Below are 19,680 nucleotides of genomic sequence, written 5' to 3'. Positions count from 1 at the left end.
ATTCGAGCTTTTCATAGACTGCTCAAAATACCGAACAAATTCTTCAGTAAAATGAGCTTTTTTGTCCGATTGAAAGGATTCTCCATTCTTCACTAACGTGTCATGAAGCTTTGTTCACCCAAAACAACCTATGTATCGTTGTAAATGACTATCCAAGGTTGTATCAAATGAGGTAAAAGTTTATTTTTGTCATTTATTAAATATGATATTTCATTAATCAAATGTCTTTTCTTTTTTAACGAAACATAAAATACTTTTGAATGAGGGTTCGGCTACCCATACCGCTACATATAACATAGTGGTGACGCCTCCAGCCAGGGTCCGGCTACCCATACCGCTACATACAACATAGTGGTGACGCCTCCAGCCAGGGTCCGGCTACCCATACCGCTACATACAACATAGTGGTGACGCCTCCAGCCAGGGTCCGGCTACCCATACCGCTACATACAACATAGTGGTGACGCCTCCAGCCAGGGTCCGGCTACCCATACCGCTACATACAACATAGTGGTGACGCCTCCAGCCAGGGTCCGGCTACCCATACCGCTACATACAACATAGTGGTGACGCCTCCAGCCAGGGTTCGGCTACCCATACCGCTACATACAACATAGTGGTGACGCCTCCAGCCAGGGTTCGGCTACCCATACCGCTACATATAACATAGTTGTGATGCCTCCAGCTAAACTGTATATATAGCTAGTGTACTATCTGTACCTGTGTTTGATGTGCAGTGATTAAATATAGTAGGTACACACAAAGTGTGAGATAGGACACTTCAGATAATGTAAGTAAATATTACATTTATCTTCTGTCATAACATGTTTTAAGTTTACCTACATACAATTTATACAATAAATATACTGACATAATGTACATACTGGGAAACACGTAAACATGGAACACATACTCATAACAGGTAAGTAAATTATATATATATAATAGGAATATAATTTACTTATTGTAAGGCCTAGATATGATATCGTGATTTTTTATTATAAATTCTTTATTTCCTTATGTACACGTGAATTTTAGCGGTGAATTTAACCAGCAAAAAAAAAAACCATCGTACTTAGATTGGCGAGAACAAGATTATCACATAAATCTATTCCACAACACCACAAACACAAAATATACTACACCACAAACACAAAATATACTACACCACTACACCACAAACACAAAATATACTACACCACTACACCACAAACACAAAATATACTACACCACAAACACAAAATATACTACACCACAACACCACAAACACATAATATACTACACCACTACACCACAAACACAAAATATACTACACCACTATTCCACAAACACAAAATATACTACACCACTACACCACAAACACAAAATATACTACACCACTACACCACAAACACAAAATATACTACACCACTACACCACAAACACAAAATATACTACACCACTACACCACAAACACAAAATATACTACACCACTACACCACAAACACAAAATATACTACACCACTACACCACAAACACAAAATATACTACACCACTACACCACAAACACAAAATATACTACACCACTACACCACAAACACAAAATATACTACACCACTACACCACAAACACAAAATATACTACACCACTATTCCACAAACACAAAATATACTACACCACAACACCACAAACACATAATATACTACACCACTACACCACAAACACAAAATATACTACACCACTACACCACAAACACAAAATATACTACACCACTATTCTACACACTAACCACAAACACAAAATATACTACACCACAACACCACAAACACATATACTATACTACACCACTACACCACAAACACAATATATACTACACCACATACACAAAATATACTACACCACTACACCACAAACACAAAATATACTACACCACTACACCACAAGCACAAAATAAACATACTACACCACTACACCACAAACACAAAATATACTACACCACTAACCACAAACACAAAATATACTACACCACTACACCACAAACACAAAATATACTACACCACTACACAAACAAAAATATACTACACACAAACACAAAATATACTACACCACTACACCACACACAAAATATACTACACCACTATACACCACAAACACAAAATATACTACACCACTACACCACAAACACAAAATATACTACACCACAAACACACAAATATACTACACCACAAACACACAAATATACTACACCACTACACCACAAACACAAAATATACTACACCACACACCACAAACACAAAATATACTACACCACTACACCACAAACACATAATATACTACACCACTACACCACAAACACAAAATATACTACACCACAAACACATAATATACTACACCACTACACCACAAACACAAAATATACTACACCACTACACCACAAACACAAAATATACTACACCACAAACACAAAATATACTACACCACTACACCACAAGCACAAAATATACTACAACACTACACCACAAACACAAAATATACTACACCACTACACCACAAACACAAAATATACTACACCACTACACCACAAACACAAAATATACTACACCACTACACCACAAACACAAAATATACTACACCACTACACCACAAACACAAAATATACTACACCACTACACCACAAACACAAAATATACTACACCACTACACCACAAACACAAAATATACTACACCACAAACACAAAATATACTACACCACAAACACATAATATACTACACCACTACACCACAAACACAAAATATACTACACCACAAACACATAATATACTACACCACTACACCACAAACACAAAATATACTACACCACTACACCACAAACACAAAATATACTACACCACTACACCACAAACACAAAATATACTACACCACTACACCACAAACACAAAATATACTACACCACTACACCACAAACACAAAATATACTACACCACTACACCACAAACACAAAATATACTACACCACTACACCACAAACACAAAATATACTACACCACTACACCACAAACACAAAATATACTACACCACTACACCACAAACACATAATATACTACACCACTACACCACAAACACAAAATATACTACACCACTACACCACAAACACAAAATATACTACACCACTACACCACAAACACAAAATATACTACACCACTACACCACAAACACAAAATATACTACACCACTACACCACAAACACAAAATATACTACACCACTACACCACAAACACAAAATATACTACACCACTACACCACAAACACAAAATATACTACACCACTACACCACAAACACAAAATATACTACACCACTACACCACAAACACAAAATATACTACACCACTACACCACAAACACAAAACATACTACACCACAAACTTTGCAATATTTGCACTTTCATTTTTTCTTATTTCTTTCCTATTTTTTGCATACAATTAAACCTTTTCCTTTGCTGTGAATATGATCTCTGCATAGTACATAAAACAAAGTATCATTACACTCAAAAACCTGTAGATATTGATTATCGTTTCAGTGTGGTTAATGGTATCTACTTTTGGGTTGATGTCAGCGTTCGAATCAGACCAAAGTAAGTAATTAAAACATATATTTAATACTTAGATAAATCAAATACAATAATATAAACGATATTGTCGTAGGAATTCCTCCCTATTTTCAATATACAAACATATTTGTATCAATCATTTTACAAACTAACAGAGAACCATTCTGCTAACTCCCTGTTCCTCTCCTCCTCATATGTTACTCTGTAGGTTACTGGCGAGTCCTCATTGAAGGTAATAACATAAAATTGTCAATCTACATTCCCGTACAAAAGACACACAAGTGAATAGCACATTTTCATACATAGGATTTATATAAAGTAGAGTAAAGCAATGAATTAAACGTCTAGGACTCATCATTGATGCTACATCATACAGCTGTTTCGTCCTTCTAGGACTCGTCAGTGATGCTACATTATACAGCTGTTTGTCCTTCTAGGACTCGTCAGTGATGCTACATCATACAGCTGTTTGTCCTTCTAGGACTCGTCAATGATGCTACATCATACAGCTGTTTCGTCCTTCTAGGACTCGTCAGTGATGCTACATCATACAGCTGTTTGTCCTTCTAGGACTCGTCAGTGATGCTACCTCATACAGCTGTTTGTCCTTCTAGGACTCGTCAGTGATGCTACATCATACAGCTGTCTGTCCTTCTAAGACACGTCGTTGATGCCTAATATGTTATGGTCTGATAATTTATTTTACATATCACTAAATCGTATGATTTATTCAATGCAACAAAGACTTACACGGTTAAATACAGGTTACACATTTCCTTGGTTAGTAGGTAAAGCATTACTGCGCACTATGTAACTAGGATATCATGATCAAATCAGGAAATATATTGTTGGCAATTCAACCGCATCAAGCTTTAGGTCAGTTTTTATTTCTCAACCTTACCTGTAAAGTCAGAACGCGTTCTAAACTTACTAAAATCTGACGGCTGAACATCCAAACATACAATATTACTTTAAGAAAAGATCTAAAGATGTAAACAACTTTGCGACAGGTTGTTGAACACAACTTGTAGAAAACAAGAATTCTCAAGTATTGGTCGATTTATCTAATGATGATGCAAGCAAGCCTGATCTATACTTTGAAATGAAATAATAAGTTTAAATAATTAAATCGAAGGCACATATAATTAAATAAAATTGATTCATGGATGTATTTGTGTATCGGAAGAAATATGATGATCGTCTTCTGTTTCATCCACGACTCCAACCCAGCTTCTATGTGTCTTTATTGGTCAGTCCACGAGCTTAAAATGTAGACTGTGATGATACTGTACCTGGGCATTACACAGAGCGTCACATCTCGCTTTATATCGAACAAAGTACTGTGAAATATCTCGATAAGGTCATGACCGTGACAACAAAAACTTCCTTATAACCTTCATCAGCCCGTAATACTGGGATCAAATGTAAGGAAGTATTGCTGACATGTTCACACCACTGTTTGGTGTTAATCTATAGGAAAACCTGAATAGTGAACTTGAAATAATTAGACGGGAATATAAAAGGTAGTGAGATGTTCCTAAAGTTTACGTTGTAGCTAAAGTTCGATGTAAACTGTTGATGCCGAAAATTATGTGGTGTCCTTGATACTGTTTTCATTGGAAGGGGTCAATATTTCTGACTGTTGAAGGGTTCTGGGAAATATTCTTACTCTCTGTTCGAAAGTTCGATCAGAGCAATATTTAAGATACCTGGATATCATAGGTATGAAACTAGTCTGCGCTGTCACCCAGAAGGCTTTTCTTAAAATACTTAAAATAACTTGGCAGTCTATTTGTGTCGCTGTTCGACTTACTTGAATAGAAAGCTCAGAAGAAGAAATGCAATGCTTGCCTTGAACTGGAGCATGTTAGGTACCGAAACAGAAAGTTAAATATTACAACAGAAAAAATAACCATGGTCTAACAGAATGATATAAGTGGATTTTATCCATCGGAGCGAGAAATTGGCACCAAACATTACGTCTCTTTATTTAATTATGATGAAAGATAAATTATAAAGATGGAAAATTCAGAAAAAAATACATTTCATTTTCAATTTAAACTAATTTGATTAATTTTTCATATGTTAATAGGATCGGACAAGCTATACCTCTGTAAACCAATAGATTAAAACAGGCGAGGGGAGGTAACTCCAATTTGTTACGGAATATAAAGTACTAAAATTAACAGGCTTGAAGTATGCTTTCAATATTTTAATATAATTATGCAGTTGATACGAATTTCTTGATAACTTATCACACAGAAACCCAGGATCGTAGAGTCCCTGTGTTTACACACCTCGGCTTTCCACCCAGAGTATCTGCATAAAAATTATCAACAAATTTTATTTAATGGTATGGTAGAGTATGATTAATGCACGGAGATGTACATTGTTATTTCATTTTTTATCTATATTAGACATATCATATGTTGATTAGGTAGACATCTAATTATTATAATAGTAGATAATACAGAATGTCCGTCGAGTCTAGTCAGAAATGTTCTATACAAATGTACTCATAATAAAGATTGTTTACAACAAGTGACATCAGATAATCACTGAATCAAAATAAATATGGGGAAAGTTACACATTAAATCTATTGGTATGATGTAGATACTCTGTAATGCTATAGAGAATAGCTATATCAATATCTGTTTTACATATCACACAACCAAAAGTTTCCATGTTAAAATGGCGATAATCTAATGGTATATCTGTTTGTGTTTATTTAATTGATCAATAAATATATCATCAGATGATTTAAGTCACTGACATTATTTCTATTTATAGATGTCATTGATATGGTGTGATCACTTACAATCATGACTAAATGAAATCTAAATGTTTATGTATCATGGCAGAACATACGGTGTCATTAGCAAATAAAATACATGGATTGTTTTATTCCCTATTTTTTTTATTGATATCCCATTTGTTGGCCAAGTGTTTGAATTACTTGAGGCATATTTACAATAATAAAAAAAAGATCATCTGCGAAAAGTTTGAACTTGTTTGTGACATTCAGCTATATCATTGATATAAATACAAACGGACAGAGGATTGGACTTTGTGGAACGCCAGCTTTTAAAGGTTGATATGTTGAATAAAACCCCTTTGTTAACGCTCTTTGTTTTCTATCAGTAAGATAATCTTTAAACCAAAACACATATCGAAGAAAAATGTTTTATGTCTTTTTGGAGATGATAAAACGACAGAAAAGCAGATAGACCGAATGAAAAGATTTCTTTTGCTTAAATCACGTATTGTTTTGTTTGTTCTTTTGCAGACACAATTAAATGCGGAGAAACACTAAATATCTCGAAACAAGCCAAATATATCATAAGATACCAAACCAGTAACATATATGACGTCACACTACCTCCTACTTCTGAGACAGAAAACCACACTGTGAAAATCGTGCAGTATGAGGAAGGTGGTTTACGGTTCAGAAGATGTCGTGTTGAGGTAAGGACACTACCGGGTTATCGCCTACAGGTGAACGTCCATTACATACCACAGTATCCTGATTGTAATCGGGGATATTTTCACATTGGAAACGACAAATTTCGATTGGACATGGTGTCTTTGACTTCATACAAATTTTGTGACGTAGTACGCGGGTTGGAGATAATATCGAGAGAGAACTATATGTGGATGGTGTATAATGCTTTAAGTCAGCAAGAAACTACGGGAGAAATCCACATCGAGGCTCGTCCAGCTGGTAAGTGAAAAACCATGGATTAGGTGGTTGAATATTTCACCTGCATTGGATTGTGCTTTTTTGGTTTTATGTCAAACAGTATGTAAGGAAGGATATTTTGGATTAAGTTTTGAACTATTTGGAATAATATTTTGAAGGTGTATTGCGAAGTTTGGATTCTGTAATTGTAGAAAGAACTGTCATCAATATGGTTGAATTTTGCTTGGATGTGACATAGCATTTCTCTAGTTTCTTTAACGAAATTAAAAAAAAAACTTAATGCAACTTTACTTGCCAATTAAATGAAACGAAACAAACATGACATGTTTATGTTCGGAGACGATGACATTGGACAAGCTTAATTGTTATGTGCTTTTGAAAGTTAAATGTTCAAATCTATTAACAATGACCGCTGCACCGCTTGTGAGCTACTCTGAAGTACTACCCTAGATGAGTTCATGTTGTAAATTCTGTACATGCTTTTGAAAACGTTAATGCTCAACGTTTTTTTTTAGTTTAAATATTACAAATAATATTTACTATAACTTACATATACGTGAAGTTTGTACATGAACATACCATTCTGTTACAGTGAGATGCAGCAGCGACTCGTTTGAGTGTTCGCCAGTCCAGTGTGTCGAGCAGACCAGAGTATGTGATGGACGAACTGACTGTCAGAACGGACGAGATGAATTCTGTGGTACTCGATATATTTAACTTTTTAATATTTTTGTTCTGATAATATCCCTTCACCGTTTTATCATCATAGATCTATCATTTACAGACATTGGAGGAGAGTTTCGGAATTCGATGTGTGTGTTATATATTTGTTTACTAATTCTATCCGGTTAGCTCTTAGACTGAAAAACATTATCCTGGACTGAAGTTTCCCCTTTCTACCATTTTTCTTTACAGGAAACATCCGGAACGTTACAGAGAAACAAATACCTGAAACCAACGGTCCGTGTTTTCTGTGCTGGAATGACAGAGTTATCTGCCCTTCGTTACCCATGTATAACGATGAACGAGGGTATGACCTCTGGTTCATGTGTGACGGGGTTGACCATTGCAAGGACGGGTCAGACGAACAGCTTGGTTGGTCAATTATTGTGATGTCTTATTGTAACTATTGTTAGATATGTATTAATCGCCATAGCAACGAGTTTGATATTAATATTTCATTTTAATTAACTGATTGAAGTAACGCTACGTTAACGAATGTCCAAATAACATTATATAAGCTGTAATGTCACATTGGAAAAAAATTTAAGTGTGAGATTAGAATAAATTCCTCTTCAAACAAAACTAAGAAAGCTGCGCTGTAATCGTGGACTGTATCACCTGTGTTAGTCTTAAACGATATCACATTGTTTTTCCCCCCGTTTCAGACATGTGTTATAGAATGAAAAGAAAAGGGACGTCATCTATGTTGTTCCAGTGTATACCTCGCTTAGACGGTGGTTACCATGGAAACACATCCGTTCGGATATGGCGGGATCGGGTTTGCGATGGAGTCGTAAACTGTCGTAATCGGGAGGATGAAGAAAAGTGTTCAGAAGAAAATCTCAGCGGTAGTATATATATCATAGAAAATATATAATTGTACTAAAGTATCCAAAGATATAGGGATGAAAAGCAATCATATTCGTTACCATGGTAATTCGTTTCCAGTCTCTCGTATACGTAGTCCGAAGGGGTCATATCAAGATGGCGGCGGAGTTATTGTCTAGATTTCGACAGAGGAAATCTCATGACAGGAATGTGGAACACGATCATCAATCACAGAATACACGCGAACGTGTGCAAACGAGCTGTGGACTTTATGTAATAATATGAAGTCGGTGTTGATCGTAACTGAAATTGTTAACCTTGTAAGGTGCAAGGAAATGGTCTTTCAACTGTTGTAAATATGGCGTCGATTTGGCTCGTTGAATTTAAGTCATTTTTCTTTCTTTTATTCTAATTTCAGTAATAGGGAAAATAGAGATGGATGAGGATTGTGGAAATGTCGATCAAATCTGATCCTCTAAATGTGTAACGATTCGGTATAAATGTTCTTGGAAACGCCATAGTTGCTCGGCTGTCTGTACGGCGCCATCTCGTCCTCCTCCGGATCACGTACATTTCATCATGGCGGATCATTTCACCTGAAATATTATATTGATTTATTGAGGGGTGGGGGGATCCATATTTGTTGTTGACTTGATTGAATTGTACTTATATGTTACAGGTAAAATGGATATAGATCCAGTGTCGGTAACATTTGTGGTGTGTTTCCTTATGTCCGTCATTTCAGGAGCAGCCATATTTATATATCGTACAGGTAATTATTCTAATGGAACATATGTTTAAAATGACCAAACGAGTGAAATATTAATAATATTTGGGAGCAATATTCTGCAATGATATCCGAGCAAAAGTAAGGTGAAACTAACCATGACCCTGTACTAATGAGCACTATATGGCAGGGGAGACAATTCGTGTAGTTTTTAAAGTGATTCAAAATCAGAGAAACTCTGTAACGTAATTAAAATTTATTTTATACATTTTTCGCGCCTGTACTATATAATCAACTGCGGCTGTTTAAACTGTTGTCAGGAAAGAAACAGTCCGTTACCATACGCCTGGATAGCTTGAGGGAAGGACCTGCATTGGACAGATCGGAAACGGTCCGCTTGGAGACGGTGACAGAGGAACCGGAAGTAAATACACCACGAGAAAAAAACAGTTTGGTTTAGCAGTTCTGGCAATCAGAATGGACACGCAAAAAATCAAAACTTACTTAATAGCCAATAAAAGCGTCCAGGAGACATTAATTGATCCGGTTAGTTGTTGTTTAGAAGACATTTGGAAGACATAATACGGCGAATAGAATTCTAGGAGAATTGAAATACAATTTAGGTTTTGCAGATCTTATGACATATTTCGCAGTAAATAATTTAATGGTGAAAAAATAGGTAAAATTTCCCACTGAGTGAAATAACAAGTTATAAGACATAGATTGAGTGTCAGATTTAAGAGATACAATACAAGCTGTAGACGATATAATGAATCAAAGATGTCGACGAGTTGGGCAAACAATTGAAATTATCTTCTAATTATTTCCTGAAATATAGTATGACAGTGATAGTATAAGATGTATCTATATCGTCATGCTAACGTCTATTTTTCAAAAATAAAGATATATACTTATTCACTTCCTTATCCATTCGATTCAGAAATGTTTACCGACAGGTTGTATCAGGGGAGGTCACTCTGTTAGCCTTACTCTCGGTGACCGTACGAACACATTCCTATTTTTTCTTGAATAGTATACGTGTTAGCACAGTACCCGTATAAAACTATATTTCGTAATATCAAAAGTGACAATTGACTTTATTCAGACTTAAAGAAAAAAGTCAATTGAACAAAAAAAAAAAAAAAAAAATACGATTCACACTTAGTGATGTACATTGTATAATGTCCAAGCGATCTTCAAACAGTTACATTCAGTGATTAGCGAGGTTACGACCGTGAACAATTTGAATATTTGGATCACGATTTAGTATTATGGATACCTAACTCCTGTTGTGTATCTAATTACTAAACTGAACGACAAGTAGTTTATGACACTTTTGTACAAGGGGAATAACTCTTGCAGTCTTCGACGAACAGCTGAAAATTTAAAAGAAAATATATATAACATATACCTTTTAAATTTATTTTGGCTTTTTTTCTTTGTATTACAAAGCACCTTCTAGAAATACGAAATAATCTATAACAGATTTTTTTGTGTTGTAATATTACTGAAGTGATTACTATAATGAGATCGCTACACAGATGTTTAATTCAATAAATCGTCATGTTTTGGGCTTTTCACTTAGTGTAGTGACTGGTAGTTATTTATATACGTATACATCCCTGAACAACATACGAGAGTCCGTCGCGCGCTTTACAAAAGAACTTGCAAAGAGTCTTACCTAATAATACAACAATGGAACCATAGGGATAGGAACTCACACCTCGGACTGGGATCGTCATCTGAGGCTTCAAGTTCTACATTTTTACTGAGTTACCGTGCCCACTCATTCACCAGTGTAAATCCTCCAATACTTCTGTTTGGATAGATACAATAGTCACGAAAGTCTGCAGCCTACGGGACAAACTTATCTACCGGGCGCAAGCATGATTACTACAGGACAAGTGGACGGTCAGTCTGATTCTGATAAAACTAATTCAAATAGTACATAAAGCCATTTATCGGAGCGGACAATGATACAATTTTGTAAACTTAAAATGAAATAACAATTGTTTTTGTATCAATCAGTCGTTCCGCGAATTCAGATAAATCTGTTTATTGTTTCGTGTTATTGACTTCTAAGGACGTGCACATGCACGTGCGCTGGGTGTATACGGATGGAAACCATCTACTGTTGATAACGATGGATGATTCATACATGTTAATAGCGTTTTGTCTAAAAACAGCTTTTTTCTTCCTTTTCTTACTTACGTTTTTATTTTATGTGCTAATGAAATGCGTTTGCCAATAATATCGCGATGAGGAGGAGAACCGTGGTGTGTGGTTCGATCTCTATCGCTGTTAATGTTTGTTTCTCGGGAAGCTTTATAGATCACGACAAGATATTGTACATCACGATGACCCTCTATCTTTTTGTGCACCCCTGTGTTATTAGAATGTGCACCACAACGTTAAGTGAGCGTGCCTCTAATCCCGGAACCCTCCATCGGATATATACTGTATTTGTACTGAATCTTCTTTGAGAATTTGGTTGTATGTAACTCTACGCTACCTCAGGTAAAAGTGTCACGCTCCATATACCCGTTTATGTCAAGTAGACCTGTCTGTGACGTCATAGCTGTTCGGTAGTTCTTCTGCAAGACATTTCGTATGTTTGTTAGTGAGGAATCGCCACTGGGGTGATAAACCTTCCAACATTAGAAAACAACTGGTGTCCCCAAAACACTTTGTCAAATCACTCACCACTTGGTTACTGTACTGTTAAAGTTATACGGTAGACTGAGCTACTTGTCCTTAGTTCGAAGTCAAATGATTACATATACACTGTGTTCAGGTAGCGGTGCTCATTTCTGATTCTTGTTTGACTGAAAGGAAAGAAATCACATCGCAGAATGCTTTGCAGTGATATACATGTATTTCAGCTGGTTGTCTGAAGATCTATTAAGTAAAATCACCTAAACACGGCAATCACACTAATTTCAGTGCAGCTTCGCTTTACCAAAACACATCTTAAATGGCCACCCGTATTCTTGTGCATTTAAAAGTAAAATGTATTTTATCTTTGGACGCACTAGCATCAGATGATATTATAAAACTGGATTGGAAGAGGTTGAAATTCATATAAACAAATGTCAGATGGCATACAATTCCTGGATTAACTTTAGTTACGATAGGAGGATAAACTGATAACTATAATTCATTTAACTTGATGAGTACTTCTGAAATGGGAGACTGGTCACATGTTCAGCCTTAATGGAACAAGGACGTATTGATTGAATCCAGCGCCACAGGTGGAGAAAATGAAATGATAAAACTCGTGTCTGTTGGGGGTGGGTTTTCCTCCAGATAGGGACCATACGACTTCCGGCTGGTAAGGGCGTGACCAGTGATTCTAAAAGTCCAACAAATGGTGTTATCCTTCCTGTATCAAAGATGGCTTTTACAACTGTACTTTCCGCATCATACAGAAATTAGATCTAATGCAGTTAAGTGGTTTAGAAATGAGTGTAACACCGCCCATTCATTAGTTCAATCACATTAGTCCGAATCTGCCAGGCCTGCAAAAGGTTTTTTTTTCTGGACGTTGTACGTGTGGTTTTTGTTGTTGTTTTTGTAACTTAAAGCTTTGCAGTGCTTTGTTTTTGTGTACTGGTTAATTGTCGACGTATCATCGGTGTGTTGTTTATTGAGACAAACTTGTGTCTTCTACCTCGATGAACAACAACGGTAGGTGCGAGCCATTCAGAGCCATTCAGAGCAATAAGTGTAAAATGTCTAGCCACGCTACAGCAGCACAGACTGGTCCATTTATCAGCTTTCTGAGAAATACAAACCGTCACGGATGGCCACACCTCGAATCTTCACCTAAAGGACGTTACTACGTCCAGAGGGTACTTTTATATGTCCTCAGATAAGGGGGGGGGGGGGGGTTGGTTGGGGGGGGGGGGGGGGGGGGGGGTTACAATACCGTTTTATCTACTGCAACATCTGATATACATTTCCACTAAATTCTTTCGTTTCCTAATAGATAGCTTGACAATAACTCGTTTTCGACCTTGAGTCACCCAAGTGCGAACAGTTACAACCCTCCATTAAGACAAAACTGGAACTTGGTAGAAGTTATTTTAGTATGTATCTATCTAAAATATAGTTTCAGCAAGAGATCCTATTGCATGTTTGATCTGTTTATTGTTTGTTTGACACCCCCCTCCCCGCCCCCCCCTTTTTTTTTCTCTTTAAATATCCGCTTGGCTCTTAAATGTAATTATATGTGTATTGACAAGTGAATATACCGTGACCATATCATTCAACAGGGAAGCCTTTAAATGGAACTTGACAAAGGTCCATCCAATATTGTCTGAGAAATAACGATACTAAACATTATAACTTTGAAATGCCTGGTTCGTCACAGGTACCACTAGAAAATCAGGGAAAATATTCAAGTCAGAAAAAAGTTTAATCAAAACCGTTTTAAGGAGTAGTGATAAGAAATCATACTTCTATTTAAAATCTATGTCGCTGACATTGATCAATCATAACTGTTTACCAAGGGAACCCACGTGCGATTGTAGAGGAAACCTATTCAGGACTTCCTGAGCAAAACCAATATCAAATATCAAAGGTCCAAATCCAAGATGGCTACCTGTAAGCCATTCTGTATTAGTCTCAAAATGCATCCTGGTTAAATGGTGGGAAAACAGGAACCTGAATATAAAATTTTAGTAAAGGTCCGCAATGCACTTTTCCGGTAAAGATCCGCAATTGACTTTTCCTGTAAAAATCCGCAGTGCGCTTTTCCGGTAAAGATTCGCAGTGCGCTTTTCCTGTAAAAATTCGCAGTGCGTTTTTCTGGTAAAGATCCACAGTGTGCTTTTCCGGTTAAGATCCTCATTGCACTTTTCCTGTAAAAATTCGCAGTGCGCTTTTCCGGTAAAGATCCGCAATTCGCTTTTCCTGTAAAAGCCACAACAGAACCTAGAGAGAGGCTGAAACCGCTATTGAATGACCTTTTATAGCTGCTTTTACACGAACATTTTCTTATTCTCTGTCTTTCGTTTTATTTGCTCTTATTTTGTAAATATCTGTTGTTTTGACTGTTGAATTATCCAAATGGTAACAGCATACAATAACAGAAACCTCCAAATCCAAGATGGCCGACCAGTTGTGTTCTTCTGCTTAGTCTCAAAACAAGCATAACTGACGATGATCTGGTATCCACAAGAAATAGCGATAAAAGACGAGAGACCAATGACATTCTGATCTCTGAGTTACTGCCCTTCGTTTCACTCCGTTTGTTTAGCGATAAGCGTCATTAAAGCATGTGAAAGGGTGTCGTGTTGACAGTAAGATTTGCTAAGGGGAAGAAAACTCATCAGCTCCCCAGACATACCCTAAAGTATTATAAATTGGTCAGTCGTTTCCCATTCTAAACTAAGACGTCACATTTATCACACCAAAGTGATGACCCATAATTCAACGTTCATAGTCAGGAAATACGAGGTGTATGCGTAGAGAGAGCTCTTGTCTAATTTGGAAGTTCCAGTTGGCTCCATTCGAAAATCATATTCTGAGATGATAAATTGTAACTTACTCTGTATAAACGTTTCGTGAACATTGTTATATAAATGAGGAAGGATAATAACACTGATACACCCATGTTTCTGAGTGAGCATAGAGTTTGTTAAAGTGATAAATGTCAGCTTCCTACCGGAAATCGTCACTCTCATGCGATGTACATTTCGTGTGTATGTCGTCATCAAAACCGATCTCTTTCATCTCTGGGACGAGTTCACCGTGACTCAAATATTTTTGGATATAATTGTCTGCATGGACAATCTTTGAACTAAACCTGCAATACACTGATTCAGGGTTATCTTATCGCAACGGAACTCTTTATCTTGTGAAGTTAAGAAAATTAATTGATTGCTGAAAAGCATTAACTCGGTCCAATTGGCTGTTTTACGATGATCTCACACACTTACAAAGCTTGTGTCGACTCCATATTATTCCAGGAAGGTTTGAAAGCTAAACTTTCCCCACTGAAGTAACCATAAACTTTCAGTAGACAATATGGACAAGCAGTACATACTACAGAAGAATTATTGGATCATTAAAACATATTTCTGATTGACAGTTATAGTTGGGGTTAAAACAAGAAAAAAGAAAAGTTTACAAATTCCAAAATAACTAAATGTTAAGCCGACCAGAAAGGGCTGGGGGACGGGGAGGGGGTATTTAATCAAATTAAATTTCAATGTCCTTCTGTTAAACTGTGTTAATATGTGTCAATAGTGCGGCCAATCAGACATGGACGCGTTGTATTGTGTACCTATAGGCATATATAAGGTGCAAAATCGTGGTAACAATCAAATCGCCGAATCCCAATACAAACATGTATTCACGAGTTTTTTGCTTTTGTTTTTTTTCTTGAATTTTCCAAGTCTTTAATTTGCCCTTATTGATAAACTGAACGTGCCTGTTTTATATCATACAAGCAGAATTTCATTGACACGACACGTAAACGTCATTTATCACACAAATCTCCACAAGTTGAAAAAGAAAAAAAAATACGTCAGCGTTAGATTTGCCATTTTTTCAAGATGCTAAATTTCAGTAGAATCTCTAGATAACTATATCTGCTTTTCTAACGGTATAAATTACGGTACAAATGAGGAAATACATTTCCGTGAAGAAAAATGTTTGGATGAGGTAGATAACCTACAATCCTAGATATTGTATCCTGCCATTCAGCCGTGGCTTCCATTTCATCACCTACTAACACGTGTCATAATCACTCTTTGGTTCAGCCGGATGCCACCGATTTCTGGATAAGATATCAACGGGGTGTATTTTTACCCAGAATATCTCAATTCCCCCATCATTATCTCATTTGGATTACTATTTATCATTATTCATCTTCATCAATCTCTGACTTCATGCGACCCGTACTTGGTTACACAAACTAGGTCGTCGCTGAAATCATCGCCATTATTTCTAGTGATATTTAGAGTTTGTGAGGCTGTGAAAATCATAACACGAGAATTAAGTTATTTCCATTAAACAAAAGTTACAAAGTTTGTATGAGATTGTTTTATTCGCCTCCTCGTCTCTATTTTGAAGCTTGATAGATTACAATTTACTATATGTCAGCTGGGAAAATCCAGGTCGTCCTTCAGCTTTCCTTTCTCAATAAGACTGGCTACCAACCCGTAGGCTTATCTCCTCTAGTTTGAAAGTTTTAAAAGCAGTCAATGCCAAGAGACCCAAATTTGTTAATGATTCAATATTCTTGAGACAGGGGCCAGTCTATTTCTCGATTTTACATCAATATTTCAAATCATTCTTCGAGCCCACCCCTCCGTCCTGCCGTTGAAAACACATACTTATGACTGAAGCTATGATTGTTAGATGTTCTAAGACACATACTAAGTATGGCGTTTCCACCTAGAAGCACAGAAATTAGGGATTCCGTTTCAGATTTCGGTCTAGGCGATATTTCCCCAGGGCAGATATAACAAAATAAGCCTGGGCCTACCGAATGGTCTGTCATTACAAACGTAGCATAAGGTAAGTGTTTCGTTATAAATAAGACTCGTGCTAAAGTTCATTTGAGTGCCAAGTAAAGAATGAAGACAGAAGCCCAGCTGGTATCCGGTCAAGCGTCGTAAAGGTCAACGATCGAGCTGTCCAAGTATTCATATGAAGTAGTTTTTGGTATCTACAACATCAGTTAAACGAAGTCAAATTCTATATCTTAACCAGAGAAATCTCTGTTTGTCCTTGAAATATAACATTTGAAAATATTTCTAACTGTTGTCAGTTGTCTAACGTTAGTTTGTCGTCGATAGCTTTTCACAATTGTTATAAAATGAATAAAGTTTAATGAAAAGAGAGATATTATAGGAAACGTAACATACACCCTTAACTCACATCTATAACATGGCCATTGTGATGTGCAATTTAAGCACACATACCGATGTATTATAAAATAATGGGTGTGACGTCATGAAATTGTGTGAGATATGTTGACGTACATGTGACATCGAAATGTTGACGTGTTTCTGTTACGAGAATTTATACGAAATTGTCACTGCTAGCAAGTGAGCGCCATGGTTCTTTCTAGAAGGTGTACATCATTTTAGCGTGCCTGTCCCGTTGTAATTTTCGTTTCGAAATGTGACGAAGATTCCCCAAGCCGTAAGCCGGAAATCAGATGTGCTCTGATATTCATTGGTTAAAAATATTAAATGTTAGAAATATATTTTGTCGGTTATTATTTTTTTCATCCAATCAATACGTTGGGACTTCTCGTTCCATTCTGCGATACAAGTTCCATGTCAAGATTGTTCAAGGCAATCAATCATACAGTTTGTTGGGGTTTTAACTACTTTGAATTTCCGCAAAACACAATATCAAAAAGCTCTCACTATGAAAGTGATTCTAAATTCTTTACCGTGTCATGTGTATTTTGTATAGCCTTTCAGAGCACTGTGATTGAAATAAAAGCATGGAATTTCTTAAACATACTGATGTTTTACAAATTTCGTTTATCATGAAACCCTATTTAAGATCAGGTATTACAGTGATAAATCAGACAACATTCCTGAATGCCGACTTAAAGGACATTATTGACCTGATGAAAAAGCTGAATTTATTTTACATACCGGTAGCCATGGCGATCTAAGGTCGGGACAAATTCTGGAAATTATCCGTGAAATTGGTTATGAGGCTGAACCATTTCCGCCATGGTTTTACACTATCTTATTGCGGATCATAATTCGCCCTCCAAGTGGTCCCATATCCACTGGAGGTTACATGGCCACCAGAAAGGTACCACGCATGCTGGGCTGGTTCTGGGCGATATTGAATGAGGAGGGTGGTCTATTATCAAAAACCAGTTTACATCTTTCTGAAAAAAAACCCAAACAAAAACACACACACAGATAACAAAACGCACAACAGATATCTATCAGTTAAAATGATAATATTAAAGTCATATAGCATTGAATTGTATCGTGTTCTTGTAGTTATGACAAACAATCTTGTAATATTGATTGTAAGATATATATGTACATTGAATTGTGTATTGGGAATCATTCACGGAGATGATAACGTGCCATTGTATAGATATACACGTAAATATACAATGACAAAGAAACCAGACTCGGGAAAGTACTGTTCTACTTGGGTGGTCGGGGGCGGGATCTTAAAGGAGACAGTGGCCGATTTCCTGATGTAAAAAAGTTAAAGATAAGTATAAGTTGATAAACTTGTTTCAAAATTAACGTAAAAATGAAAAAAAAAAAATGAATACAGATAGAGCTACATATTCTATTGAGAATAAATTCAAAGACAACGAACAAGATTTGTTTTTATAAATATGAAATCCAAAATCAAGTAAACAAACACACCTAAGAAATAAACAACAGTGGTTTTAACAAGTTTATGTATCTGTTATAGTTTTACAAACAACTATGTAATGTGTACTTTAAGTGATCAGATGTCCTCCTTACATTCCTACATCTGACACAGTCCAACACTATGAAATCTATATTTTCATTCACATAGAAATCGGCCATGTAAGCAGCATATGCTTTAAGTAAGAGGAACATTTCTAAGTTAGCAAGACAGGCCATAATTTCATCAAGCAGACGTACTCTGTAAAACAGTATCCCCTGAGGGCAAAACGTCTGAGAAACATTTGATAAGGATAACGGTACAAATGACATCCCCTTCAATTTTGTAACGTTCATAATCTAATATTATACAATTATGTAATATCATCTGTCAAAGGGTTATTGAATTAAACTACAATAATTCCTTACTGAAGTCATCCACAAGAACTTGAAGAGATGAGAATTTGCCAAATGATACATTAATTGTCAGTGTAATTACACCCCATAGTATCGTATAGAAATGGCGCGGAGAGATGATAGTGTTTTCCTCAACTCTCCAACCATTTACTTACCAGTAAGTGTTATTTTAGAGGCGATTATATTCTTATCTCAAAAGTGAAAACATAACGAATACAATAAGATAAAAATGTATCACAATTTGGTGAAATTTCCGCAAATATCTACCATACTGTTTCTATTTTCATAATATTTCATGGTAAATGTTGTTGAAAAAATATAAATTAAAACAAAACGTGGTTGA

At 36.2% G+C, this 19,680-nt stretch overlaps 1 protein-coding gene across 1 annotated transcript; it reads left to right on the top strand.

Moving 5' to 3' along the window:
• The first annotated feature begins 900 nt into the window (after positions 1-900).
• On the top strand, positions 901-10,024 carry LOC132559213 (low-density lipoprotein receptor-related protein 2-like). Its single transcript, XM_060223834.1, has 7 exons — positions 901-922; positions 6,873-7,307; positions 7,879-7,986; positions 8,202-8,381; positions 8,675-8,857; positions 9,517-9,609; positions 9,885-10,024. The coding sequence occupies exons 1-7, from the start codon at positions 901-903 to the stop codon at positions 10,022-10,024; spliced, it is 1,161 nt and encodes a 386-aa protein (XP_060079817.1).
• Positions 10,025-19,680: the final 9,656 nt, after the last annotated feature.

Source organism: Ylistrum balloti, unplaced genomic scaffold, assembly GCF_031769215.1.
Source record: "Ylistrum balloti isolate Yb309-2 unplaced genomic scaffold, AGI_CSIRO_Ybal_v1 Utg370876, whole genome shotgun sequence".
Taxonomy (NCBI): domain Eukaryota; kingdom Metazoa; phylum Mollusca; class Bivalvia; order Pectinida; family Pectinidae; genus Ylistrum; species Ylistrum balloti.
This window is presented reverse-complemented; position numbering and strand designations above follow the sequence as displayed.

Excerpts from the sequence above, each read along its gene's own strand:
- LOC132559213 (XM_060223834.1), top strand. The coding sequence starts at position 901 with ATGGAACACATACTCATAACAG. Across the intron at positions 923-6,872 it reads GGAACACATACTCATAACAG|ACACAATTAAATGCGGAGAA; the intron begins GTAAGTAAATTA and ends GTTCTTTTGCAG. Across the intron at positions 8,382-8,674 it reads CGGGTCAGACGAACAGCTTG|ACATGTGTTATAGAATGAAA; the intron begins GTTGGTCAATTA and ends CCCCCGTTTCAG.